The 27,474-nt window shown below is 43.6% G+C and overlaps 1 protein-coding gene across 2 annotated transcripts in view; it reads right to left on the bottom strand.

The window, feature by feature from the left end:
• Positions 1 to 21,121, bottom strand: part of Cbfa2t2 (CBFA2/RUNX1 partner transcriptional co-repressor 2) — a 91,247-nt gene extending 70,126 nt beyond the window's left edge. For both annotated transcript variants that reach the window (XM_048349019.1, XM_048349020.1), the window contains exon 1: positions 20,967 to 21,121. In XM_048349019.1, the coding sequence (XP_048204976.1) occupies positions 20,967 to 21,000 (34 nt within the window). In that variant the 5' untranslated portion in view covers positions 21,001 to 21,121. The remainder of the gene's footprint in view (positions 1 to 20,966) is intronic.
• Between the last annotated feature and the right edge of the window lie 6,353 nt (positions 21,122 to 27,474).

Raw genomic sequence — 27,474 nt, 5'->3', positions numbered from 1 at the left:
AGAAGTGGAACTGTGCTAAAGTGATAGATTACTGGGATTAAGCAGAAAAAAAAAAAAAAAAAAACTAAGGGAGAGAGCCCAGGGTCTGTCACCAAAAATAAAAAAGAAATCACATTGTAATTTGGTTCTACTTAGATGAAATGTCTAGAAAAGGCAAATCCACAGAGACAGAAAGATTAGGAGTTGGATAAGGATGCAATAATACACAACTTTGTGGTCATCTTTTTATAATTGTAGGGCTTGCATTCAGAGCCTGGGCACTATCCCTGAGCTCTCTTAGTCAAGGTGAGCACTCTACACTTTGAGCCACATCTCCACTTCTGGTTCTTGAGTAGTTAATTGGAAATAAGAGTCTTATGGGGACTTTTCTGCCAGGGCTGGATTTGAACTGCAATCCTCACATCTTACCTTCCTGAGTAGCTAAAATCACAAACCTGCCTTGAAGATATCTTAACATCATTAAATTGTACACTTCAGCCGGGAACTAGGGGCTAACGGCCGTAATCCTAGCTACTTAGGAGGCTGAGATCTGAGGATCATGGTTTGAAGCCAGCCAGGCAGAAGTCAGTGAGATTATCTCCAAATAACCACCAGAAAAATGGAAGTGGTGCTGTGGCTTTAAGTGGAAGGCACTAGCTTTGTGCAAAAGAGCTCAGGGACAGTACCCATGCCATGAGTTCAAGCCCAATGGGTTTAAACCAGGTATGGAGGCACACAATAGTTGTAATTCTAGCTACTCAGGAGGCTGAAGCAAGAGAAGCACTTGAGCCCAAGAGGTGGCTGTAAGCCTGAAAGTTTGCAGAACGTCTTGGAGGCGTTAAGTCCAAAGAACAGAGTATAGTGTGTAGGCTATACCTCAGTAAGTGTAAGTTTACTTACTTAAAAAATAGTTATTTTAGCTGGGTACTGGTGGCTCACGCCTGTAATTCTGGCTACTCAGGCTGAGATCTGAAGATTGCAGTTCACAGCCAGCCCTGTTAGCAAAATCCACAAGACTCTTTTCTCCAATTAACAATCAGAAATCTGGAAGTGGTGCTGTGGCTCAAAGTGGTAAAACACCATCCTTGAGCAAAAAGAGCTCAGGGATAGCACTGAGGCCTGGAGTTCAAGCCCCACAACCAACCAACCCCCCCAAAAAAAAAGTTATTTTTCACATCATTTTCTAACCTATGTATTGTGAGACTTTCTTTTCAAATTAATACCAAAATTCTAGGCATGGTAATGCACACTTATAGTCCTACTCAGAAGTCTAAGACTCTATTCTCAACCAAATAATAATTATACAAAAAAATCTAGCAATACTATATTAATTATTAAGTGCAATTTAACCAGCTCATCAAGCATAAATGCAACACGGTCTTGCCAGGCATGGTGCTGAATGTACTTCAGAGGATGAGACAGGAGAGTCGCAAGCTTGAGGCCAGTCTATGAGCTATATATATAGCAAGACCTTGTTTTAGATGGGGTAGGAAGGAAGAGTATTGATCCTGGATGTGTGTGGTATGTCAGTGGGTAAATGAACATCTGGATAAGGGGAAAGCAACTCTTAAAACTAAATTTGCAACATTTTATTTGAAAATGAGAACATTTCCTAGTTTGTAGCCTGGCCATCAAATCACCGGAGAATCCAGTCTGCAAACCCCTTAGTTATTTCCAAAACCATACCCATATGGTATGCAACAGAATGTGGAAACCACTTCTCTATTCAAACCCTCAGAGTTTAGATTCCAACAACACTATTACAGAGTCCAAAACTCATACCAATATGAAAAAGGGAACAAAAGATTATACTTTTAAATGTCAGGTGCAGGAGTAGGGGGGTGTTGGGAAAGTGGTAGAGTGCTTGCCTAGCATGCATGAAGCTCTGGGTTCAGTTCCTCAGTACCACATAAATAGAAAAGGCTGGAGGTGCTGTGGCTCAAGTGGTGGAGTGCTAACCTTGAGCAAAAGAAGCTTAGGGACACTGCCCAGGCCCTGAGTTCAAGCCCCAGGCCTGGCAAAAACAAAACAAAAAAAGGTCAGGGACCGGCTGAATCTACTCTTCCAAATATTTCCGTTTTTTATTAAGTACTAACTGTGGGGGCTGGGGATATGGCCTAGTGGCAAGAGAGCTTGCTTCGTATACATGAGGCCCTGGGTTCGATTCCCCAGCACCACATATACAGAAAACGGCCAGAAGTGGCGCTGTGGCTCAAGTGGCAGAGTGCTAGCCTTGAGCAAAAGGAAGCCAGGGACAGTGCTCAGGCCCTGAGTCCAAGGCCCAGGACTGGCCAAAAAAAAAAAAAAAGTACTAACTGTGTTTCAGGTACCATATATATATACAATGCTTTGAATAAAAGATAAAATAGTCAGACACCAGTGGTTCACATGGGTAATCCTGACTACTCAGGAGGCTGAGATCTGAGGATCACAGTTTGAAGCTAGCAAGAAAGTCTGCAAGATTTGTTTGGGTTTTTTGGTCAGTCATGGGTCTTAAATTCAGAGCCTGAATGCTGTCCCTGAGCTTTTTCACTTAAGGATAGTACTCTACCACTTTCAGCCATGGTACCACTTCTGGTTTTGTAGTGGTTACTTGGAGATAAGAGTCTCATAAACGTTCTTGTCCTAGCTGGCTTTGAACTATGTTCCTTAAATCTTAGCCCTAGCTTGGATTACAAGCATGATCCACCAGTGCTTGGCTTCATAAGACTCTTAGCTTTGATTAATCACCAAGAAAGCTGAAAATGGCAGAGTACAAGCCTTGAGCAAAAGGCTCAGGAGCTGCAACCAGGCTTCAAGTTCAAGCCCTGAGACTGGGATGAACAGACGGACAGACTCACACACACTCACACACACACACACACACACGGACACACAAATACTGTACAATGAGTCCAGGCTAGGTTATAGGTTATACTGTAATCCTAGTATGTGAAAGAGTAAAGGAAGGGGATGAACAATTCCACACTTGTATGAGTTATACAGCAAGACAAAACAAATGAACACACACACATATTTCCTGAGACAAGTTCTTAAACCAAGAGTCTCTAATCCTTTCCTTCAACATGATTATCTTCTCCATCTGAGGTAGATAAAAGAGCCCTTTAGGGCTCTGGTTTTAGGAAAGATTAGCACTTAAAAAAATGCTTTTGGAAAATAAGAATTAATCATATTAATAAATCATTTTAATTCATTAAAATGTCTGGTCTGACACCTTAATAACAATAAAATTATATTTTTTAAAACCTATACTTTAAGCCAGCATGTTTCAAAATTTAAGGTACATATGAATAATCACCTATGAAATCTTAATAAAATACAAATTCTGTAGGTCTGGGTCAGACTAAGATTCTGGGGGAGTATCTAATTTTTTCATGCTCAAAATATTGTGTTGTCGGGGGCTGGGAATAGGGCCTAGTGGTAAAGTGCTTTCCTCGTATACATGAAGCCCTGGGTTCGATTCCTCAGCACCACATATACAGAAAAAGCCAGAAGTGGCGCTGTGGCTCAAGTGGCAGAGTGCTAGCCTTGAGCAAAAAAAAAAGCCAGGGACAGTGCTCAGGCCCTGAGTTCAAGCCCAGGACTGGTAACAAAAACAAAACCAAACAAAATATTGTGTTGTCTTTTCCTTTTGGGTGGGGATTTTTTTTTTTTTTTTGTCAGTCCTGGAGCCTGAACTCAGGGCCTGAGCACTGTCCGTGGCTTCTTTTTGCTCAAGGCAGTACTCTATCACTTGAGCCACAGTACCCCTTCTGGCTTTTTCTATATGTGGTGCTGAGGAATCGAACCAAGGGGATTAGTGTATGGGAACGAGGCAAGCACTCTACCACTAGGCCACATTTTTTCTTTTTTTTTGAGACAAAATCTTGCCATGTGGAAAAGCTAACCTCAAACTCTGTAACCCTCCTGTCTAAGCTTCCTGAGTCCTAGAAAGATCACAGGTGTGGGCATCATGGCCTGCCAGATTCTACATTTTTTATTTTGGTAATATGGAATTTGAACTCAGAACCTTTTCCTGAGCTACTAGCTTACTTGCTTGGCTTGACCTCTACCCCTTGAGCCATGCCTCCAGCCTGGCTATTTTTCTGGTTGTTTTGGATTTGGTATCTCAGGGACACTTTTGCCCAGGCTGGCCTCAAACCATGATTATCAAGATCTCAACCTGGTAAGTAGCTACGATTATATAAGTGTGAGCCCCCTACACCCAGCTAGATTCTATATTTTTCCCAGATTACAGTACATATCGTGTGTGTGTGTGTATATATATATATATATGCATGCGTTTGTGCATGCATGTGTACACTTGTATTGGGGACACTGAACTTGGGGCCAGGACACTATCCCTTTTAGATTTTTCACTCAAGGCTGGGGCTCCACCACTTGAGCCACACCATGACTAAGGAAGTATAAAAATGGGCAAAAAGGGGCACTCTGGGGGAAAGTAAAGGGGTGACATCGTCCAAAAAAATGTACTTATTACCTGACTTACGAAATGATAACCCCTCTGTACAACACCTTAATAACAATAAAATTATATTTTTTTAAACAGGCAGAACAATTCTTAAAGGCTTAGCCTCTCTTCTTTCGCTTGGTCAGGCACAGTTCTTTGAGTCTTTTTTTTTTTTAACTGTTTTTTTTTTTTTTTTTTTTTGTCTTTTCTTTTTTGGTACTGAGAATCGAACCTAGGACATTGCACTTGCTAGGCAAGTGCTTTGCCACTGAGCTACATCCCAACCCTCTTTGAGTCTTTTAATTGGATTAGTCTTCTAGCCATGTTTGGAGACCTTGCAAATGCTCTCCAATGCTCTCCACATATATCCTTTAAACTTGTGAGCCCTGTTAAATGCTGTATTAGTCTCTTAAACTGAGGTGCACACTATGAACTTAAGTCCTAAATACAAAAAAAGCAAATTCCTATCACTTTTCATGTGTTCCAATGAAACAATGTAGACAAACTGGTTGTTTCTTACATTAAGTTGATTGTATTATCTAGTTTACTATTTCTCTATAAAGTATCACTGGGTTAAATTGATATGATTTCACTCTTAGTTTCTGAATTCCTCATAAATCAAGGCTGTTATGCATTTTAATCTATTTCTAAGAGACCAGGCTCTGATACTAAAGAAATAACTTTCTCTAGGTAGATTTTGATCTATTCTACACTTTCCAGAGTCTAGTGGTCCAGAGTCTTTACTTCCATTCTATTCCTCAAGACATAGGACATGCTCTATGTTGCCTAATTCAAGGCCCTTACTGTTCCCAATTCCCCAGAGAGAAGAGCCTACTGTAAAGTATATATTCATATAACTACTCCTTTTTTTGTGGGGGGGGCCTAGTCCTGGGGTTTTGAAGTAAGAGCCTGGGCACTGTCTCTGAGCTTCCTCTGCTCAAGGCTAGCTAGCCCTCAACCTCTTGAGCCACAACGCCCCAGGACTGGCAAAAACAAACAAAAAAACATGACTGGTGCACTCCTGTGAGAGTGACTGAAATGACTGATGTCACTAGGAAGCCCCAATAAAAAGTGAGATACCATCTCAATCAATAAGCCAGAGGTAATGTCCTGCATCTACATATGTATATGATCCAGCTACTTGGAGGATGCATGTAGAAAGGATGACAGTTCACAGCCAACCAGGGCTTTAGACCCCATCTGAAAAATAACTAAGGCGAAAAGGGGAACCACACACTGGTGGCTCATGCCTGTAATCCTAGCTACTCAAGAGGCTGAGATCTGAGGATCATGGTTCAAAGCCAGCCCCGGCAAGAAAGTCTGAGACTCTTATCTCCAACTAATCATCACAAAACTGGAAGTGAAACTGTGGCTCAAAGTGGTAGAATTCCAAGCACCCAGGCCCTGAGTTCAAGCCCCTAGGACTGACCAAAAAAAAAAAAAAGTGTCTGGGAATTTGTCATCAAAGCAACTGCCAAGCAATCATGAAGTAGAGTTCAAACCCAAGAACAATGAGAAAGGGATGGAGGGAGGAAGGAAGGGGAAGGAAGGGGAAGAAGGAAGAAGAAATACTTAGCCAAGTATGATGGCTCATACCTGTAAATCTAACTCAAGCAGCTGAAGCAGAAAGATCACTTGAGTCCTTGAGCCCTAGAGTTCCAGGTTAACGTTGTGAAACTGTCTCAAAAAATTAGTCTCCAAATGTGGCTCTGACCACAGATCAACAGGTAGAGATAAAGGCTGTATTATGGATCTAGATGACAAGTTTTTTTGAAAAACCCAGCTAATCTTTACCTTGCCTAGTTGGTATAAAAATCTGTGAAGTCTCAGGGCTGGGAATATGGCCTAGTGGCAGAGTGCTTGCCTCGTATACATGAAACCCTGGTTTCAATTCCTCAGCATCACATATATAGAAAAGGCCACAAGTGACACTGTGGCTCAAGTGGTATAGTGCTAGCCTTGAGCAAAAAGAAGCCAGGGACAGTGCTCAGGCCCTGAGTTCAAACCCCAGGACTGGCCAAAGGGAAAAAAATCTGTTACATTTCAAGAAAGTCTTTCTTTAACTAGGTCATAAATTCTTTATGTGATTGCTACATTTTAACATTCTTTACTTGGAAATACCAGTGTCCTGACAGTTTAAGAGTAAAATGTAGACCTATGTTTTTGAGTGTCGTACAAGGTTATTCTTTCATACTATCATTCATCATATGTTTTGTGCAAAGGCCTTAAGAGCAAAGTTTCTATGTTGTATATATAAAAATTTTAAACTGTCTTTCTCAGTGTCAGCCCAAAAGAACAGACAGAGCTAGACATGGTGGTGCACACCTATAATCCTAGCACTTGGGAATCTGAGGCAGAAGGACCCAGAGTTCTAGAGAAATAGAATAAGATACCATCTTAAAAACAGCACACATAAGCAATTAAATTTATACCTTTTGTTCACTTTTGCTTTTAATATCCTGACCACAGTCAACACCTGTGCCAAGGTAAAAGATTTGCTTAGGTATATGTAGAAGAGCTGGAAAAGCAATCAATTAACTCTTCTCCTAAGTCCCACCAGCTGTGTTTTCCTGATGACACAGAATCTGTCCACCTGCTCCCACAGATGGTACAGCTGCAGTTAAAATAAAACACCTGGTTCAGTATATCCATCCCATACAGTTAGAACAATGCTAGCAGCAAATCAGACAAGCTCGGGCCAGCATTTTCATTATTGTCCAGATTAAAACCAATACCACTTAGAGGAAGGAGAGTAAAATATGCCTTTCATCCCCCAAATGCAAATCCAGCAGACCCTTGGTCTCTGTGGGTATACAGTTCCTAGAAACTGGAAAGGGGGCGGGGGGAGAATGACACAGTACTCAGGATCCATAGAGCTTAAACATACCTGACAATAATGTAGAACTGAACCATGCACTGTGTACATATAACCTATTATTATTGTTATTATTATTTTATGTATTTATTTGGCCAGTCCTGGGGCTTGGACTCAGGGCCTGAGCACTGTCCCTGGCTTCTTTTTGCTCAAGGCTAGCACTCTACCTCTTGAGCCACAGCAACACTTCCGGATTTTTTTTTCTGTTTATGTGGTGCTGAGGAATCGAATGTGAGGCTTTGTGAATGATGGACAAGCACTCTACCACTAAGCCACAGTCCCAGTTCCCACATAAATCATTTTTATAACTGAATTCAGTCAAAACTGAATGTAATAAATCTTTGAATAAGCTTGGCACCAGAGGCTGGGAATACAGCCTAGTGGCAAGAGTGCTTGCCTCTATACATGAAGCCCTGGGTTCGATTCCTCAGCACCACATATATAGAAAACGGTCAGAAGTGACGCTGTGGCTCAAGTGGTAGAGTGCTAGCCTTGAGCGGGAAGAAGCTAGGGACAGTGCTCAGGCCCTGAGTTCAAGGCCCAGGACTGGCAAAAAAAAAAAAAAAAAGAGCTTGGCATCAGTGGTTCACACTTCTAATCCTAATCAGGAGGCTGAGATCCGAGGATGGCAGGTTTGGAGCCAACCTGGGCAGGAAAGCCAGTGAGACTATCTAATAAATCTTCAATTTACCACCAGAAAGCTACAAGTGGAGCTATGGATCAAGTGACAGAGCCCCACCCTTGACCACAAAAGCTCAGGGACAACACACAGTCCAGGCCCTGAGTTCAAGACCCCCAGAGCAGCATGTGTGTGCCTGTGTCTGTGCATGTACACACAAAAGATTAACTAGCTAATGCTACAACACTGGGTTCCAAATGTTGAGAAAATTAATACAATGCTTCTTTCTTGCTAAGCCATATTGTGTGCCTAGATATAAAAAAAAGATATATATATATATGTATACATACATACATACATACATACATACATACCTGGGGCTGGGGATATGGCCTAGTGGCAAGAGTGCTTGCCTTGTATACATGAGGCCCTGGGTTCGATTCCCCAGCACCACATATACAGAAAACGGCCAGAAGTGGCGCTGTGGCTCAAGTGGCAGAGTGCTAGCCTTGTGCAAGAAGAAGCCAGGGACAGTGCTCAGGCCCTGAGTCCAAGGCCCAGGACTGGCCACTAAAACAACAACAACAACAACAAAAAAAAACACCCTTTTTTTTTTAAGCACTACTAGTCATGGGACTTGAACTCAGGACCTGAACACTGTCTCTGAGCTTTTTCACTCAAGGCAAGGGTAAAATTCTACCACTGAAGCCACACTCCACTTCTGGATTTTTGGCTAATGGGAGATAAGAGTCTCGTGAACTTACCTGCCTGGGCTGGCTTCAAATGCAACCCTCAGATCTCAGCCTCCTAGGATTACAAACAGGTGTGAGCAGCCGGCCTACAAGAATTTTTTTTTTTCAGTTGTGGATCTTGAACTCAGGATCTGGGCACTGTCCCTGAGCTCTTTTGATCAAGGCTAGTGCTCTACCAGTTGAACCACAGAGCCACTTCCTGCCTTTTCTGAGTAGTTTACTATATATGGATAAAAGTAGAAATAAATTTAATGTATATAAAAGAATGTGGGCAAAATGGATACAGATACACATATAAACACACACATTTCCAAGTTCTGCTCATTAAGAGGCCACAAAAATAATAACATCCCTAAAGCAATGAAGACATATGGCACACAGACCTTTATTTTGTTTGTTTTTTGAGACAGTCTTGATATGTAGTCCAGACTAGCTTCAAACTTGCAATCTTCTTGTCTCATCCCAGAACACTGGGATTACAGTCACAAACCACAATGTCCGGCTTATGTCCGGCTCAGATCTTGGTTTTAATTTACTATACTACAGAAAACTAGGAGGAAAAACAGTTTGGAAAAATGGCTGATTCCATGGTTCATGTAGGAGGAAGAAAGGGTAATCCAGAACATAAAAGATCTTTTTTTGTGTAAGAGACTAAGAATTTAGAAATGTACAAACTTGCCAAAAGGACACAAAAGTGAGCCTGAAGGGATTCCACTGACCACACTGAGACAATGAAAGTGATAACCCATTAAAGAATCCCTAATTTTATTTATACAAATAAGTACAGTTAAGGAAATTTCCTTTTCTCTTTTTGTCGGTCATGGGGCTTGACCTCTCGGCTTGGGCACTGTCCCTGAGCTCTTCCCCTCTAGGCTAGCGCTCTACCACTTGTGAACCATCAGCACTTGGCTTGTTTTCTTTTTATTAGTATGAGTCCTCTAAGAAGATAGCGACTTCATGTAAATACTGTGTGTATGTATGTGAGTGTGTGTGTGCACATTTATGGGCCGGTCCTGAGACTTGAACTCTGACTTTTTTTTTTAAACTCAGGGCCTGGGTGCTGTTCCTGAGCCTCATTGTACTCAAGGCTAGCGTTCTACCACTTGAGCCAGGGCACCACTTCCTTTTTTTGAGATAGTCTCAGGAGGATTTTTCTGGACTTCAAACCACAATCTTTAGATCTCAGCCTCCTCAGTAGCTAGGATTACGGGAGTGAACCACCAGCATTGGGCTTTGAACTCTGAACTTTCATCCCTGAGCTTTTGTGTTCAAGGTTAGTACTCTACCACTTTTAAGCCATAGGGCCATTTCCCGCCTTTTGGTAGTTAATTGGAAATCAGAACCACCAGTCTGACTTTGAATTTCAATCCTCAAATCTCAGCCTCCTGAGTAGCTAGGATTACAAATATGAGCTACTGCTAACTGCTCCTCGTTTTTTATTCATCTTATGTTTTGTTTTGTTTTTTTGTTGGTCCTGAGGGTTGAACTCAGGGCCTGGGTGCTGGTTTTCAGGTGGTTAATTGGAAATAAGAATCTCACATAGCCCAACACCAGTGGCTCACACATGTAATCCTAGCTATCCAGGAGGCTGAGATCTGAGGATCTTGGTTCAAAGCCAGCCTGAAAGTCCCGGAGACTCTTATCTCCAATTACTCACACACAAAAAGAGCTGGAAGCAGTGCTTTGGTTCAAGTGGTAGAGTGCTCGTTCTGAGCAGAAGACTCAGGGACAGCACCAAGGCTGAGTTCAACCCCAGGACTGGGGCTGGGAATATAGCTAAGTGGTAAAGTGCTCGTCTCGTATACATGAGGCCCTGAGTTCAATTCTTCAGCACCACATACATAGAAAAAGCCGGAAGTGGCGCTGTGGCACAAGTGGCAGAGTGCTAGCCTTGAGCAAAAGAAGCCAGGGATCTATCCTAAACAGCAAGTCCCAAGATATCAAAAAGACATTTGTACTTCCATGTTTATCGCGGCACAATTCACAATAGCCAAAATATGGAAACAACCCAGATGCCCCTCCACAGATGAATGGATCCAAAAAATATGGTACCTATACACAATGGAATACTACAAAGCGATTAGGAATGGTGAAATATTGTTATTTGCAGGGAAATGGTCAGAACTCGAACAAATAATGTTGAGTGAGACAAGCCTAGAACACAGAAAACAAAGGGGCATGATCTCCCTGATATATGACTGTTAACAAAGGGAGATGGAGAGACAGTAGAGACCAAGTCTGTGAATACTGTATATGTTCTTGATACATTGTATATTGCATATATGTCTACCTGACCTAGACAAGGGATAGAAAAACAGGTCGTAAGATATCACAAGAAATGTACACACTGCCCTACTATGTAACTGCACCCTTTTTGCACAACACCTTGTAAAAACATTTATGTTCAATTAATAAAAAAAAAAAAAGAAAAAGAAAGGGAGACGGAGAGACAGTAGAGACCAGGTCTGTGAAACCAAAAACTGCTTGTCAAATGGTATTTCCCACAGGATTGGGGTAGCGACCCAATAGTATGTAACTAAAACCAAACAACTACTCAACATATAAAGGTCAAAAATTGACCTCTCAGTGGAATAGCTCAAAAGCTATGTATGTACATACATATAAGACTATTGTGGACATATTGTCTAATATCGACATTACATTTAAAGCCCTAGGCGAATTTTCTTGGGCTTGGCCACGTGGCTACTGCATATGTTCTTGATACATTGTATATTGTATATATGTCTACCTGACCTAGAGAAGGGAAAGAAAAATAGGGCGTAAGATATCACAAGAAATGTACACACTGCTCTACTATGTAACTGTACCCTTTTTGCACAACACCTTGTCAAAAAAATTTGTGTTCAATTAATAAATAAATTAAATTAAAAAAAAAAGAAGGGCTGGGGATATGGCCTAGTGGCAAGAGAGGTTGCCTAGTATACATGAGGCACTGGGTTCAATTCCCCAGCACCACATATACAGAAAACGGCCAGAAGTGGCGCTGTGGCTCAAGTGGCAGAGTGCTAGCCTTGAGCAAAAGGAAGCCAGGGACAGTGCTCAGGCCCTGAGTTCAAGGCCCAGGACTGGCCAGAAAAAACAAAAACAAAAAAACAACTTTGGGCTGGGGATATGGCCTTGTGGCAAGAGTGCTTGCCTCGTATACATGAGGCCCTGGGTTCGATTGCCCAGCACCACATATACAGAAAATGGCCAGAAGTGGCGCTGTGGCTCAAGTGGTAGAGCGCTAGCCTTGAGCAAAAAGAAGCCAGGGACAGTGCTCAGGCCCTGAATCCAAGCCCCAAGACTGGCAAAAAAAAAAAAAAAAGAAGCCAGGGACAGTGCTCAGGCCCTGAGTTCAAGCCCCAGGACTGGCAAAAAAACAAAATCTCAAGCCCCAGGACTAACACCACCAAAAAGTCGCACAGATGTCCCTGTCCTGGTGAGTTTGAACCTGGACTCCCAGTCTCAGCCTCCTAGTAGCTAGGATGAGAGGTGTGAGCCACCAGCACAGCGCCAGCCTTGCCCAGGGCTTTATTCACAGCCATTATCCCACTACTCCTGCAATGCCTTCAATCAGCATTTCTGGTCAATGAAGATGGGAGTTTTTGAACTTTTCTGCATAGGCTAGTTTCAAATCTTGGGCCTCCAAGTCCAATCCCCCTGAGTAGCTAGGATTACATTGCTTTTCATCAATATTTGACACATTTGTTTTAGCATCTATTGATGAGTCAGCTACTATTATGATAGCTACCTAATTCTTTTTCTATTTCCTTTAGCTCTTAATTTATTAAAGTCTACTGTAGAAAATTTCATTAACCTAGCCAGGTGTCAGTGGCTTATACCTGTAATCCCAGATACTCTAGAAACTGAAATCTGAGGATCAATGACTTGAAGCCACCCTCTGCAGCAAAGTCTACAACACTCTTCAAATAAGCAGCAAAAAAAAGCCCGAAGTGGAACTGTGGATCAAGTGGTAGAGCACTAGCTGAGTTAGCAAACCCAGCAAGCACAAGGCTCTGAAGTTCACATTCAATATTAACAAAGTTCATCTACACTATTCAGAAAGTCAAAGTCATCTGGGTGTTGGTGGCTCATGCCTGTAATCCTAGCTACTCAGGAGGCTGAGATCTGAGGATTGCAGTCCAAAGCCAGCCGGAGTGGGAAAGTCCAAGAGACTTTTATCTCCAATTAACCACCAGAAAATCAGAAGAGCTCAGGGACAGCGCCCAGGCCCAGAGTTTAAACCCCTCAATGGACAGAAAAAAGAAAAAGAAATGTAATAATAACATGGCTACAATAAGGAATATCCTTTTTATTGCTTTGATTCCTCTTGCCATTTAACATAGCAGTTTATGAATACAATGCATCATGATCAATGTCACCCAGAATAGCCTTGTTTATTAGACATATATATTAAGTCATTTGGGATAAAAAAGAAAGGCATTAAATCTAACTTTAAACTGGCTCTGAAAAGCTGTATGAATATGTAAAAAGAATGTAGACAACATATCACTGGACATGGTGGTATATGCCTGTAATTCCTGCAATTAAGAGGTACAGGAGAGAGAGCTGCAAGTTTGAGATTGGTCCAAATAGGATAAAAGTTTCAGTCAGTCTGGGCTATAGCAAGACCCTATCTTTAAAATAATAGCTAGGGGGCTGGGGATATGGCCTAGTGGCAAGAGTGCTTGCCTCCTATACATGAGGCCCTGGGTTCAATTCCCCAGCACCACATATGCAGAAAATGGCCAGAAGTGGCGCTGTGGCTCAAGTGGCAGAGTGCTAGCCTTGAGCGGGAAGAAGCCAGGGACAGTGCTCAGGCCCTGAGTCCAAGCCCAGGACTGGCCAAAAATAAATAAATAAATAAATAAAATAATAGCTAGAAGCTGGATAGTGGTGGCTCACACCTGTAATCCTAGCTACTCAAGAGGCTGAAATCAAGGTTCAGAGCCAGCCCAGGCAGGAAAGTCCTTGAGACTCTTATCGGTAGTTAATCACCACAAAGCAGGAATGGCTCCAGTGCAAGAGCACTTGCCTTGAGCAGAAAAAGCTAAGGAATGATGCCTGCGCCCAGAGGTCAAGCCCTAGTACTAGCACAAAATAAACAACAAAATAGGATAGGTAGATATCTAGATACACACACATATGCTAGCAGACACTGACAGACAAGCTGGGAGAATCAATCTGAATAGCTTGCAGGAATTTAAAACTATTCTTACTACTTTTATCATACACCCAAAACTATAACAAAGTACAAAATTTAAAAAGGAAAGCAGAGGCTGGGATGTAGATCAGTGCCAAAATGCTTGCCTATCTGGGTTCCATCCCCAGTACCAAAAAAAAAAAAAAAAAAAGTTAAAAAAGAAAGCAGTATAAAAAGTATTTTTATAATGTATATCATCATCCATAAATTTGTTTTTCTTTTTGGCCAGTCCTGTTTTGGGTTTTTTGTTGTTGTTTGTTTGTTTGTTTTGCTAGTCTTGATCTCAGGGCCTGAGCATTGTCCTTAGCTTCTTCCTGCTCAAGGCTAGCATTCAACCTCTTGAGTCACAGTGGACCACTTCCAGCTTTTGGTTTATGTGGTGCTAAGGATTCGAACCAAGGCTTCATACATGCTAGGCAAGCACTCTACCACTAAGACATATTCCCAGCCCTTAGATAAGATCTCTCGATGTTGCTATCTCTGGCACTCAGTGCTGGGACCAGCCCCTTATATGTTTTTATGCTACATATATCTATGTAACATACTTAAGAAGGGCTAATGTTTATATACCACACAACATTTCAGTCAATAGTAGTTAGTAAGCTGGGCATCAGTGGCTCTTGCCTGTAATCCTAGCTACTTAGGAGGCTGAGATCTGAGGATGGTGGTTCAAACCCAGCAAAGGCAACAAAGTCAGTGAGACTCTGATCTCCAATAAACTATTCAAAAAATGCCAGAAGTAGAGCTGGGAATATGGCCTAGCAGCAAGAGTGCTCGCCTCGTATACATGAAGCCCTGGGTTGATTCCTCAGCACCACATATATAGAAAAAGCCAGAAGTGGTGCTGTGGCTCAAGTGGTAGAGTGCTAGCCTTGAGCAAAAAGAATCTCAGGAACAATGCCCAGGCTGAATTCAAGCCCCAAGACCAGCACATACACAAACAAAAAAATAGTAGTATGTACAGGGTATATTATATAGCCTAAGTGTGCAGCAAGCGATAATACTTATATTTGTATTAAATACACTGTGTGATATTTGCATAATGGCAGAATCAATTAATAATGCTTTTTGGTTTTTGGCCGGTCCTGGAGTTTGAACTCAGATCCTGGGTGTGCTCTCTCTGGCTTCTTTTTCTCAAAGCTGGAGCTCTATCATTTGAGCTACAGTGCCACTTCCAGCTTTTTCTGAGTAGTTGATTGGAAATAAAAGTCTCATGGACTTTCCTACCTGGGCGGGCTTCGAACCTTGATCTCAGCCTGATGAGTAGCTAGGAACACAGGTGTGAGCCATCAGCACCAGGTCATGCCATTTTTAGTAGAGAAAAATAATCACTAAGCTAGGCACTAGTAGCTCATGCCTATAACCCTAGAGACTCCGGAGGCTGAGACCTCAGGATCAGTGTTCTAAGCCAGCAGTCCAAGCAGTAAAGTCCATGAGATGCTTATCGCAAATAAGCTACAAAAAAAAAAAAAAAAGTGGAGCTATGGCTCAAGTGGTAGAAGGCTAGCCTTGAGCAAAGGAAGCTTAGGAACAGCGCCCAAGCCCTGAGTTTCAACCCCTGGACTAGTATATATTAGGACTAATCACTAGTATATATTAGCTTTTATCTGGATGGGAGGAGGGCTGGTGTTGTCAGGAGTCAGTAAATCTAGCTAAAAACTCCAAGTGAGCGCTTGCCTAGCAAGTGCAATGTCCTGTGTTCGATCGCCCGTACCAAAAAACAAAAAAAACTCCAAGTGATTTAAGAGAGAAATGTGGGTGTGGTTAGTGTCCCTCTTGGGATATGAGGCCAAAATGGATAAATCTGTGCTGTTTGAATGTCTAGTCTCACGTGGCTTCAAAAAATTAAAAGCAGTCAGAACCTCTGCATGGCTGGCTAAATTAACAAAGGAATAAGGAAAACATTTGTGAGAGGAAAAGGTCAAAGTAGGGTGTCAAGGGAGCGGTGCAATGCCTGATATAAACATTTCACTTGAGCTGCTGAAGGGGTCAGATTACATATTGTCTCCATCAACTAATTTAATTAAAAGGTCTAGCCAACTCCAAAGCCATAAATTCAAACTGAAATATATCTAGCTCTAGATTATTCTGAATTTTACTTTGATTCCTGTGTTTAATTATAGCAATCTAAAAAAGGGGGAGGATCAAATCTTTAGGAGCACATTGCAAGGTAAAGGTTCACTGCAAAGTCCATATACCACAGTTGATGATCCATATTTGACAGCTCCTCACGGAGTCATGAAAAATTAACATGGACATTTCTTGAGCCTTTGATGTTCACTGCAATCATCTGCTTCATTGTTAAGATCAGATAACATATGGGATGAATTGGTAAGGGCTGATAAAGGTTTCTGTTGCCTTTTCTTTCCCAATTTATCTTTAAGGCCAATTTAGGACAGGCCTGAACAAAACCTTGCACAGCCCCCTTTAAATCATATTCCAATTCTAGGACATGTTTTAGTAAAAGAGGTTAGGGGGAAAAAAAGTTGAAGATGGAAATTAAGTATCCTCAGGGAGCCTCTCCGAAATATGTCTTTAGATACTGTAGCAAATGTTGGTAATCCAGAATTCTGGAGCCTGAGGCAGAAGGATCACAAGTTCCAGGGAAGCCTGAACTACACACAGAAAGACCCAGTCTTTAAAAAAAAAAAAAAAAAGAGCTATATGCTGCCTGGCTCATGGTAAATGTTCATGAAATGTGAGCTACTAGCTGGGCGCTGGTGGCTCACACCTGTAATTCTAGCTACTCAGGAGGCTGAGATCTGAGTATGACAGTTCGAAGCCAGCAGGGGCAGGAAAGTCCATGAGACTCTTATCTCCAATTAAACATCAGAACCAGAAGTGGCGCTGTGGCTCAAAGTGGAAGAGCACTAGCCTTGAGCTGAAGAGCTCAGGGACAGCACCCTGGACGAGTTCAAGCCCCAGACACACACCCCCCCCCCCCCACCAAAAAAAAGAGCTATGTAATATACACCGGCAGAATTCATCTCTATTTAGAGAGTAAGCTAAGAATTCAGTTTCAGGGGCTGGGGATATGGCCTAGTGGCAAGAGCACTTGCCTCGTATACTTGAAGCCCTGGGTTCAATTCCCCAGCACCACATATACAGAAAATAACCAGAAGTGGCGCTATGACTCAAGTGGCAGAGTGCTAGCCTTGAGCAAAAAGAAGCCAGGGGCAGTGCTCAGGCCCTGAGTCCAAGGCCCAGGACTGGCAAAAAAAAAAAAAAAGAATTCAGTTTCAGAGACTGAAAAACTCCCAATATAATATAGCTGGCCCTCAAATTCAAACTCTGTCTACAAGTTCTGCTGTTACCATTATGGCTGTTTCCTGTATATTTCTGCCCTTTTTCTGTGCTGGTCCTGGGGCTTGAACTTAAGAGCATGGGTGTTGTCTCTGAGCTTTTTTGCACAAGGCTAGCACTCTACCATTTACAGTATCTTGGGGGGGGGCGGTGTGCTTAATTGGAGATAAGAGTCTTACAAACTTTCCTGTTTGGGAAAGCGCTCTACCACTTGAACCACAGCACCACTTCTAGCTTTTTCTGAGTAGTTTTATTGGAGATACAAGTCTCACAGACTTTCCTACTGGGTGTGGGCTACCAGTGTCCAGCTACAGTGCTTTTTTAAGCTTATGCTTTTTTCCTCCTCTTTCAGTAATTGGGGTTAGGGGCTAAATACATCACTGTGGCATAATAAATAAGGACTACTAGAAAGGATGAAACAACTATCAGTGTGCTTACCTGGGGCAGCCCTTCTTCTCATTTATTGCTTTTCTGTTTTGGGGGTGGGGGGTAACACATCTATGGACCCAATCCAGGGCCTGGAGCATGACAGGCAACTGCTCTTACCACTGAACTACATTCTAGTCTATTAACTGTCATTTAAAACAAATATTCAGCCAGGCACTAATAGCTCACATCTATGATCCTAGCTACTAAAGATGCTGAGATCTGTAGCTGGGAATATGGCCTGGTGGCAAGAGTGTTTGCCTCCTATACATGAAGCCCTGGGTTCGATTCCCCAGCACCACATATTTAGAAAATGGCCAGAAGTGGCACTGTGTCTCAAGTGGCAGAGTGCTATCCTTGAGCAAAAGGAAGCCAGGGACAGTGCTCAGGCCCTGAGTTTAAGGCCCAGGACTGGCAAAAAAAAAAAAAAAAAAAAAGATGCTGAGATCTGAGGATCCGTATTAGAAACCAGCCCAAGCAGGAAAACCCCATGAAACTTTTTCTACAATTCATGAGCAAAAAGCCAGATGTCGGGTTGTGTCTCAGTGGTAGGACACCAGCCTTGAACGATAAAGCTAAAGTTCAGCACCCAGGAAGGAACTGAATTCAAGCTCCAGTTTTAGAAATAAATAATAAATATTTAGGGGGGCAGGAAATGTGGCTTAGGGGTAGAGTGCTTGTCTAGCATGCATGAAGCCCTGGGTTTGATTCCTCAGCACCAAATAAACGGAAAAAGCCAGAAGTGGTGCTGTGACTCAAGAGATAGAGTGCCAGCCTTGAGCCAAAAGAAGCCAGGGACACTGCTCAGGCCCTGAGTTCAAGCCCCCAGAACTGGGGGGAAAAAAAAGCACAGGGAGAGAGGGAGGGAGGGAAGGAAGGAAAGAACGAACAAAGGAAGGAATGAAGGAATGAAGGAGCGAGCAAGCAAAGGGAATATTAATATGTATGCACATGCAAGTATATTTCCTGATGCAATGAGCCTACTATACTACTCTTAAGAGATGACTGAGCTGCTTCTTACATTCTCTCTCCCCAGCACTACAGTTAATTATAAACAGCCGGTCAGAACTATGTTGAAAATGAATCTATAGCACTTGGGGGGAGGGGTTCCAGGAGAGAAAAAAATTGGGAAAAAATGAGGGAAGAGGTGACATTCTTCAAGAAGAAATGTACTCAGTACCAGACCTATGTAACTCTAACTCCTCTGCACATCACCTTTTCAACAAAAATTTTAATATATATATACATACATATACATATACATACATACATACACACACAATTTTTTGAAGCCAGTCAGGGTGGGGATGTAATTCAGTGGTAGACCACTTGCTCAACATCCACTAGAGGCTTGTGCTTAATAAATGAATAAAAATTTAAAAGGAGAAAGGGAAAGAAAAGGAAAGGGGAAGGGGAGCAGATTTGGTAGGCTTCCAAAATGACTACCATATGATCAATTTTGAACCTAAATGCAGCATGAGAACCTCACTGAAAAAAAAAACAAAACCTCTCAATACCATTTCATTTCAATGTAACATAATACATTCTTCCTGGTTAAAAAAGAAAAAAAAAGTAGTGCCAGGCATGATGGTACATGCTAGTAATTCCAACACTCAGGAGGCTGAGGCAGAAGATCAAGAGTTCCATGTCGGCTTGGCTAACATGTAGTGAAACCCCTTTCTCAAAAAAAAAAAAAAAAAGAAAAAAATCAAGTTAAAATGTTTGGGATGTAGCTCAGTGGAGAATATACAAGGCCTGGGTTTGATTGCCAGCAGAGCAAAAAAATAAACAAATAAATGAAAAAGTACACCATGCACACTGTCTAGGAATTTAAGATAATTCTCTTGGGAAAACTTTTTCTTTAAGTTACATAACAGAACAAAAAAATGTACTTTGGAGTAAAAACAACACAAGATTTGGACATAATTTTAAGTTCAGTGAAAGGTCCATTTACTGTACTGTCAGACCTAAAGGGTTACCAGTCTGCCTCTGGAGTTGTAAATTCCACAAGGAATGGACCAAACCTTCTAAAGCAGCAACTATAAACTTGATTTTGAAAAGCCATCAACTGGGTGAATCTATTTCTTCATCCACTATTTACTTAGCGCCAAACACACAAACAAAAAAGCAACACTGTAAATGTTTAACAACTTAGCTCAGGGGCTAGAGGAGAATTCTTCTTGTCCCTCAGTTTCCTCCCCTGCAAAACGGACACATTCAAATACCTAATTACTATGTAGGCTGTCAAAAGGCTCAAACAGAAGAAAACATGCACAACAGACCTGGCAAATAAGTTTCCTTATTCACTGAGTCTCTTCCCTCTCCTAGAGTGGTCAATCTTCACGGCCTAGAATGGTACTTTTTACATGAGGCGATTTAATAAATATTAAACATGTATATTAGGCAAAATGCCTGGTACTCAAAAAAATGTTGGCTATTACCACCACTGAAACGAGAAACAATTAAATTTTTATTGCGCTTATTAAGAGATACCACCACCCTTCCCCCAAGGATCTCACATTTCTAGGAGAAGCGCTGGATAAACGCTGGAATGGCGACATGGAGGTTAGAACACAACTGGATCACAGAACAGAACTAACCGTACACAGCATGCAAATCGTAATCAAATACACAACCAGAGCCTAATTTCGGACTTTCCGCAGTTAGGTTCACACAGCATGTCACAGATAAGCCGCGATTAGGAAGGTGACAGTTTTCACGCGCGGGCGTGTGCCAGGGGTCTCTGGCTCAGTCCGACTGGTCCTCACTAAAATCGCACAACTCTGGGGAGATGGAAAGGAATGATTCTTCAAATCCCATTTTTCAGATAAGGCAACTGAGACTCCCGGAGAGCCAAGGTCACAGTCTGTAAAGTGGAGGGGGGGGGGAGGATTCGAACCCCAGCTGCTGCACCCCTGAGCCTGCACATAGAGGCCCCTCGGGCAGCCCAGCCTCGCCCTCCACCAACACCCACCACACATCACTCAAAATCGGGAGGGCGCGCCACTTCCCCAGACCGGACTTGTGGCCCCCGCGCCTGGAAAACAAAACAATACTTGTCCGCTAGCAAGTCAGACGGCCGCCTGCCGGGCCTGGGCTGGCGAGGCCGCGGTCCCCAGTTTCTCTTCGCACCACGAGCCCCGAAGCCCTCCGGCGGCGCAGGAAACACCGCGGTTGGCCTGGGGGCCCGCGAGAGCCGGGGACGTCGCGTGACCTTGGATCCCCCGCTCGGCTTCGGGCCTCAGTTTCCCCGCCCCGGGCCTCTAGCCCCAGCAGCTCTCGGGGAATGTCGCGCCGGTACAACTGCAGGCCCCTCACACGCCCCCCTCAACCGCCCGCCTTTCCACCCCACTCACGCTGGAAGGCGGCCGCTCCAGGGACGCCCACCATGGCCGAGCCCAGCACGTCGTGCCCCACGCGCCGACCGCCTCGACCCAAGGCCGGGATCCTTCGCAAGCGCCGCCGCGCGACCGGCAGGCGCCGAGCTCACCAACACCAGCGACGCCGCCGCGGCTGCTGCCACCGCCGCCGCCGTTAGGCCGCGCGCAGCCCCGCCCCCTAGTTAGCCACGCCCCGTCCCTTAGACACGCCCCCGGCGCGCGCTCACGCCCGCCAGACCAACGCACGCGGAAGCTGGGCCACAGATGGTTCCCGCTAACCCCGCCCCCTAACCTGACCCGCCCCTTCCGCGCGAACCTGAGCCCTATCCCGGCTCCTCGTTGCTCCTCAGGCCCGCCCCTCCAGCACTACGCATTCCCGTCACGAGCACCGCCCACCTCCCAGCCGGCGGCTTCCGGATGTGGCTGGAGCAGCTACCCAGGCGCGAGGGCGGAGTCCCGGGGCGGGGCTTCGAAGGATGGAACCAGGCCTCACCTGAGTTCTCCAGGTACTGGCCTTTGCCCAAGCGTTTGTTTAAGTTCTTCCACTTTCTGACCCACGGTGTTCTAAATGTCTAAAACGTTGTATTAATAGCTGTTAGCTACCATTATTATCGAGCTCTCTAATTAGGCTTAAAGGCTGCTTTTATATACTCCATGTAGTTAATAATGCTCACAGTGAAGAATAAAGGTGTTACTACAGGCAAGAACCACTACACTGGGCTCCAGGTATACTTTAGTTGCAATGAACTATTAAAGAGTGATACTTGATGAGCTTTGACAGTGGTAAAATCACCAGAATTACTAAGATTAAAAAAATAAATAAAATCGGGGCTGGGAATATGGCCTACTTGGCAAGACTGCTTGCCTCTTATACATGAAGCCCTGGGTTCGATTCCTCAGCACCACATATATAGAAAAGGCCAGACTGTGGCTCAAGTGGCAGAGTGCTAGCCTTGAGCAAAAAGAAGCCAGGGACAGTGCTCAGGCCCTGAGTTTAAGCCCCAGGACTGGCAATAAATAAATAAATAAAATCCCATCACCTCTGTAAAATTCCTCCTGCTCAGCAGGCACTGGTAGATCATGCCTGTCATCCTAGCTTCTCAGGAGGACGAGATCTGAGGATCATGATTCGAAACCATCATCCAAGGCAAGAAAGTCTATGAGATTTTTATGTCCAATTAACCACCAAAAAAAATCAGAAGTGGAACTATAGCCCAAGTGATAGAGCACTAGCCTTGTACAAAAAAGCTTGGGGACAGTGCCTAGGCTCTGAGTTCAAGCTTCATTACTGGCACAAGAATAAGAAAAATAAAATTCCTCCTGCTCTTTGAAATCATCATTCCATCTTCATCTGGGCCCAAGTAACCACTGATCTTCTTTCTGTCATGGTACAGGAGCTTGAATTTGTAGGACTGCATGTAAATAAATTCATAAGTATTACCCTGTCTCATCTAGCTCCTCTTGGCCAACATAGACTCAGAGTCAGCTATGTTATTCTGTGTTAATAGTTTACTTTTTTTCTCTCTAATTCATTATTTGAATATATGTGCCAACTTCTGCTGTTTGTTTTTTGTTGGTAATGAGGTTTGAACTCTGGGCCTGGGAGCTGTCTCTTAGCTCTTCAGCTCAAGCCTAGCACCTCTACCACTTGAGCAACAGCGCCACTTCCAGTTTTCTGGTGGTTAATTGGAAATAAGAGTCTCACAGACTTTCCTGCCTCAGCTGGCTTTGAACTACGATCCTCAGATCTCAGCCCCACCCCACCCCCAGTAGCTAGGATTACTGGCTCTTGTGTGTCTTTTGTTTGTTTGTTTTGCCAGACCTAGGACTTGAGCTCTGGGGTCTGGGTGCTGTCCCTGAACTTCTTTTTGCTCAAGGCTACCACTCTACCTCTGAGCCACAGCACCATTTTTGGCTTTTTCTGTTTATGTGGTGCTGAGGAATTGAACCCAGGGCTTCATGAATGCTAGGCAAGCACTCTACCACTAAGCCACATTCCCAGCCCTTGTGCTGTTTTGTTTTGTTTTGTTTTTTTAAATAATGTTTTCTTGCTGAGGTCCTGGACTGGCCTGACATGGGAGATATAGATTTTCCAAATTCTTTTGGATTTCAAAAATAAAAGCAATAAGTTTCTGGGAGTCACTACCTTACCTTTTCTGTTTCTTTGTTGTTCTTGCTTAGTTTGTGGTGGCCTATATGTGTTGTGGGTGGGGGTGGGAAATAGGATCTCTAGAAACAGGTCACAGCCACACAGTACCATCCAGATCTCTCTGGTTACCTAAGGTCAAGAGGACCAGGGACACTAACATTTAAGACTAAGGGATAAAGTTGGCCTGACTTTGTTTTGCTGCTACTGTTTGGCTTCCTAAGTAGGATACACTGAGCTTGGTGTGTTTTCCACAACTCCATTTTCCAGCAAAAGGCTCTGAGATTCAGAGAAGAGCCACTATAAAATCTTTAGAGGCTAGCTGGTCACCTGTGGCTCACACCTGTAATCCTAACCACTCAGGAGACTGAGCTATGAAAATCATGGTTCCAAGCCAACCCAGTCAGAAAAATTTTGAGACTCTTATCTGCAATTAATTAGCAAAAGGCTGGAAGTAGAGCTGAGACTCAAGTGGTTAGAGCACCAGCATTGAGTAGAAAAAGCCTAGGAAGAGTGCAAGACCATGAGTTCAAGCCCCAGTCCTAGTGGGCATGTGCACCTGCCTACGTGCATGCATACATACACAATTTTTTTTTTTTTTTTTGCCAGTCCTGGGCCTTGGACTCAGGACCTGAGCACTGTCCCTGGCTTCTTTTTGCTCAAGGCTAGCACTCTGCCACTTGAGCCACAGCGCCACTTCTGACCATTTTCTGTATATGTGGTGCTGGGGAATTGAACCCAGTGCCTCATGTATAGGCAGCAAGCACTTTTGCCACTAGGCCATATCCCCAGCCCACACACAGATTTTTTTTTAAAGAAGTCTTCCTGAGTCTGAATTTTAGTTCTTTTTTCTTTTTTGGGGGGGTGAGGGGTAGAAGGTTACTGGGGTTTGAACTTAGAGCCTCATGCTTGCTAGGCAGGCACTGTGCCAATTGAGTCATATCCAAGCCCATAATTCTGACATCTTTTTTTTTTTTATAATTTTCTAAAAGAATTGTAGGCTCAAGGGCTGCTTAAGACACAACATTTGTCTAGCAGAGCTGAGACCCTGAGTTTGATGGGGGAAATGCTCGTGTCCAACCAAGTGCCAAGTGCCAAGTGAATGCTTTTCTTTACCTAGTGACAACAAGGATAAAGATGGGTGGCAGAAAAGAGGGGTGCACACTGCCTGCCATCTGCTCTAGCCATGCCTCCTCCATTAATGAAGGATAAACACCAGGCCAGGCCAGATGACAGTGAGGAAAAGCCACTTAGAAGTGTATGTATGGTCTTTGCTAAGTAAATAGGAGTCTACAATACTCACGGCACTTTAGAAAGCCTATATGTATGCCAGAGAAATATCTGCCATGGCTGATACTCTGCCAACAAGCAAACCTTTTCTCCAAAGAAGAAAGAGCCCAAGAGGGCCCAATGGAAGAGAATGAGCAAGTTGAGTTTCTTGGCCACTAGTTATATTATTAAAATTCATTATCAGTTATGATTCACATTCTGGAATGTAAACATGCTCAGGATGAGAAATTTGCATACTCTACAAGAAGATTATGAGGAAAATGAAAAACTTTTTTTTGTGTGTGTATATGTATGTATGCTGTTCCTGAGGCATGTTGAACTCAGGGCCTGAACACTGTCCCTGAGCTTTTTTGCTCAAGGTTAGTGCTCTACCATGTTAGCCACACCTCCACTTCTGTTTGGTTTTTTTTGGTGGTTAATTGGAGATAATAGTCTCACAGACTTCAAACAGTGATCCTTAGTTCTCATCCTCCTGAGTAACTAGGATTACAAGCATGAGATGCTGTTGCTTGATGGAAAAACATTTTAACTCTTACCTTGAGTAATTATGGCTACCATCTTACTATGTATTCTTCAAAATTATTCCTATTGGTGGATTTGACAAATTTACAGAATGGAGATCACATTGTATGTGTATTTCTGCATCCTGTTTTTTTACTATGTATTTTTTTTTACTATATTTATGTTTGTTTTTGAGTTTGGGTCTCACAAAGTAATGCAGGCATTATGTAACATACAAAATGTGTGTGAATATATATGTGTATGTGTGTATGTGCATACTGATGACAATGATTCAACTACTACCATATAGAAAACAGGTATGAATCTCATATGGTGCTGAAATTAGTCCAAACCAGAGGAGTAGTGACTAATTCCCTTCTTAGAAAAGTTCTAAAAAAATAAGTAAAGCAGTCTGTAGATGGAAGGCAGAATATGCTGGGGGTCTGTGGCTCATGCTTGTAATCTCAAGAGGCTGAGATCTGAGGATCACACTTCAAAGCCAGTCCAGACAGGAAGTCTATGAGACTCATATCTGTATCTCCAATTAGTCACCCAAAAGCTAGAAGTGGAAGTGGATCCGTGTCTCAAGTGGTGAGACAGTACCCAGACCCTGAGGTCAAGCCCCAGAACTGAAGAGGAAGGTTGGGGGGAGGGGGGGAGACCATAAGACATGCTGAAATTAAAGAGAATCCAGAGATTTTGAGCATCCTCTAAGAATGTTTAAGACTCAGCCCAGTGTAGGTAGCTCACACCTATAATCCTAGTACTCAGGAAGCTGAGATCTGATGAACAGTTCGAAGCCAGCCTAGGCAGGAAAGTCTGTGAGACTCTTATCTCCAAGAAACTACTTAGAAAAAGCCAGAAGTGGCACTGTAGCTCAAGTGGTAGAGCACCAGCCTTGAGCACAAGGAGGCTCAGGGACAGCACCCCAGCCCTGAGTTTGAGCCCCAGGATAAAGAATGTATGAAAGACTCATCTACTCAGAGCTGCCCACACAGCTTTAAAGCAGAGGGGTCTGAGATTTCATTCTTAGGCAATTAAATCCTTCAGGGAACTCAACTTTGGTCTCCTATGCCGCCTTGGCTCTCCATTGTAATTAATTGTCTGTGAGAGTGGTACCAGAGACACAGTGAGAAGAAATCTGTTAGCATGTCTATTCTGAGTCCCCTTTCTCCATCTGAAATAACAATACTCCCCACCAGAGGGGCTCTGGGTAGTAGATGAGAAAAACATTATATGGTGGAGTATGTACTTCACATTACCCAGTTTCCTCCCTCTCTTCTTCCCATCCTTTATTGAAAACCTACTATGTGTCAGGGACTTCTCTAAGCACTGGAGATGCAGCCATTAGCAAGATAAACAAAATCCCTGCCCTCACAGAGCTAGCATGCTTGAGAGGACTATTAGGATGAATTTTCAATAAACAAATAAAAAGCAGGCAGGAGAAAGGCAGGCAGGGCAAGGAGGACTGCAGCACTTTTTATATAAAGTGCCAAAAAAAAAAACAAAAAAAAAAACAACCTTTCGTTTGTGTTTTGCACAGATACCAAGTCTTGAACTCAAGGCCTAGGCACGGTCTGTGGAATTCTTTGTTCAAGGCTGGTGCTCTACCACATGAGCCCACAGTTCCACTTCTAGCTTTTGGCTGGTTAATTGGAGAGAAGAGTCTTGGGGACTTTCTTGCCTGGACTGGCTCTTCAAACCAGGATCCTCTTATCACAGCCTCCAGAGTGGCTAGGGCGTGAGCCACCTCTGCTGGGAAAGATTCCAGTTGAAGGTAGTGTTCACACTCAAGACACTAGAAGAAAATAACAAAGCTGCCAGAGATTTCATGAGAGCTGGAGAGACTCCAGGAAGAGGGTAGTAGGAGCAAAAGCCTTGAGGCAGGAGCTGGCAATCTCCAACCCTGGGACAGCCAGGTCAAGTGAGACCTATTGCTCCACAGCAAGGAATTTGGCTTGATTTTAAGTCAATTTAGGAGCCACTGGACAATTGTGAACAAGGTGGTGACTAGATCTTTATCTCCTCAGGGGAAAGAGAGGACAGGGAAGGGGGGGGAGAGGGGAGCCCAGGTGGCTGAGGCAGGATGGGAGCAGAGGATGTGGTGAGATGGTGAGGAGGGATTGGATTCCCCTGGTGATTTGAAGGTGGGGGCAGAAAGGTTTGGGGCGGTGTGAGAGAGAAGGTGAAAGGTAAAACATAACTTAGATTTGGAGCCAGAGCAGCTGGAAGGATGGAGCAGCTGCCAGATGAGCCAAGACATCCTGGGGCCAAAAACCAGGGTTCAGGTGTGGGGATGGGAACTTGGGACTCAAAGAGCCAGTCACTGGGAGATAAAGGTTTCCCCGCCGGGATTGCTAAACTACTTTTCCCTCAGGTGAGAGCTGGGGCCACAGTGGCTGCGGAGTGTGGATGGTTTAAAATAGTCTCCTTGTGTGTTCCACACAAGGCTTCCGCAGCCTCCGCTGCAGCTGGGCCCCGAGTGATTGGAAGGTGGCCAACCCTCCCTCCCTCTCCCCTCCCCGCCAAGCCTCCCACCTGGCGCAC

Source organism: Perognathus longimembris, chromosome 6 (genome assembly GCF_023159225.1).
Source record: "Perognathus longimembris pacificus isolate PPM17 chromosome 6, ASM2315922v1, whole genome shotgun sequence".
Taxonomy (NCBI): Eukaryota; Metazoa; Chordata; class Mammalia; order Rodentia; family Heteromyidae; genus Perognathus; species Perognathus longimembris.
Note: the sequence above shows the minus strand (reverse complement) of the source record. Positions and strands in the feature narration are given on the sequence as shown.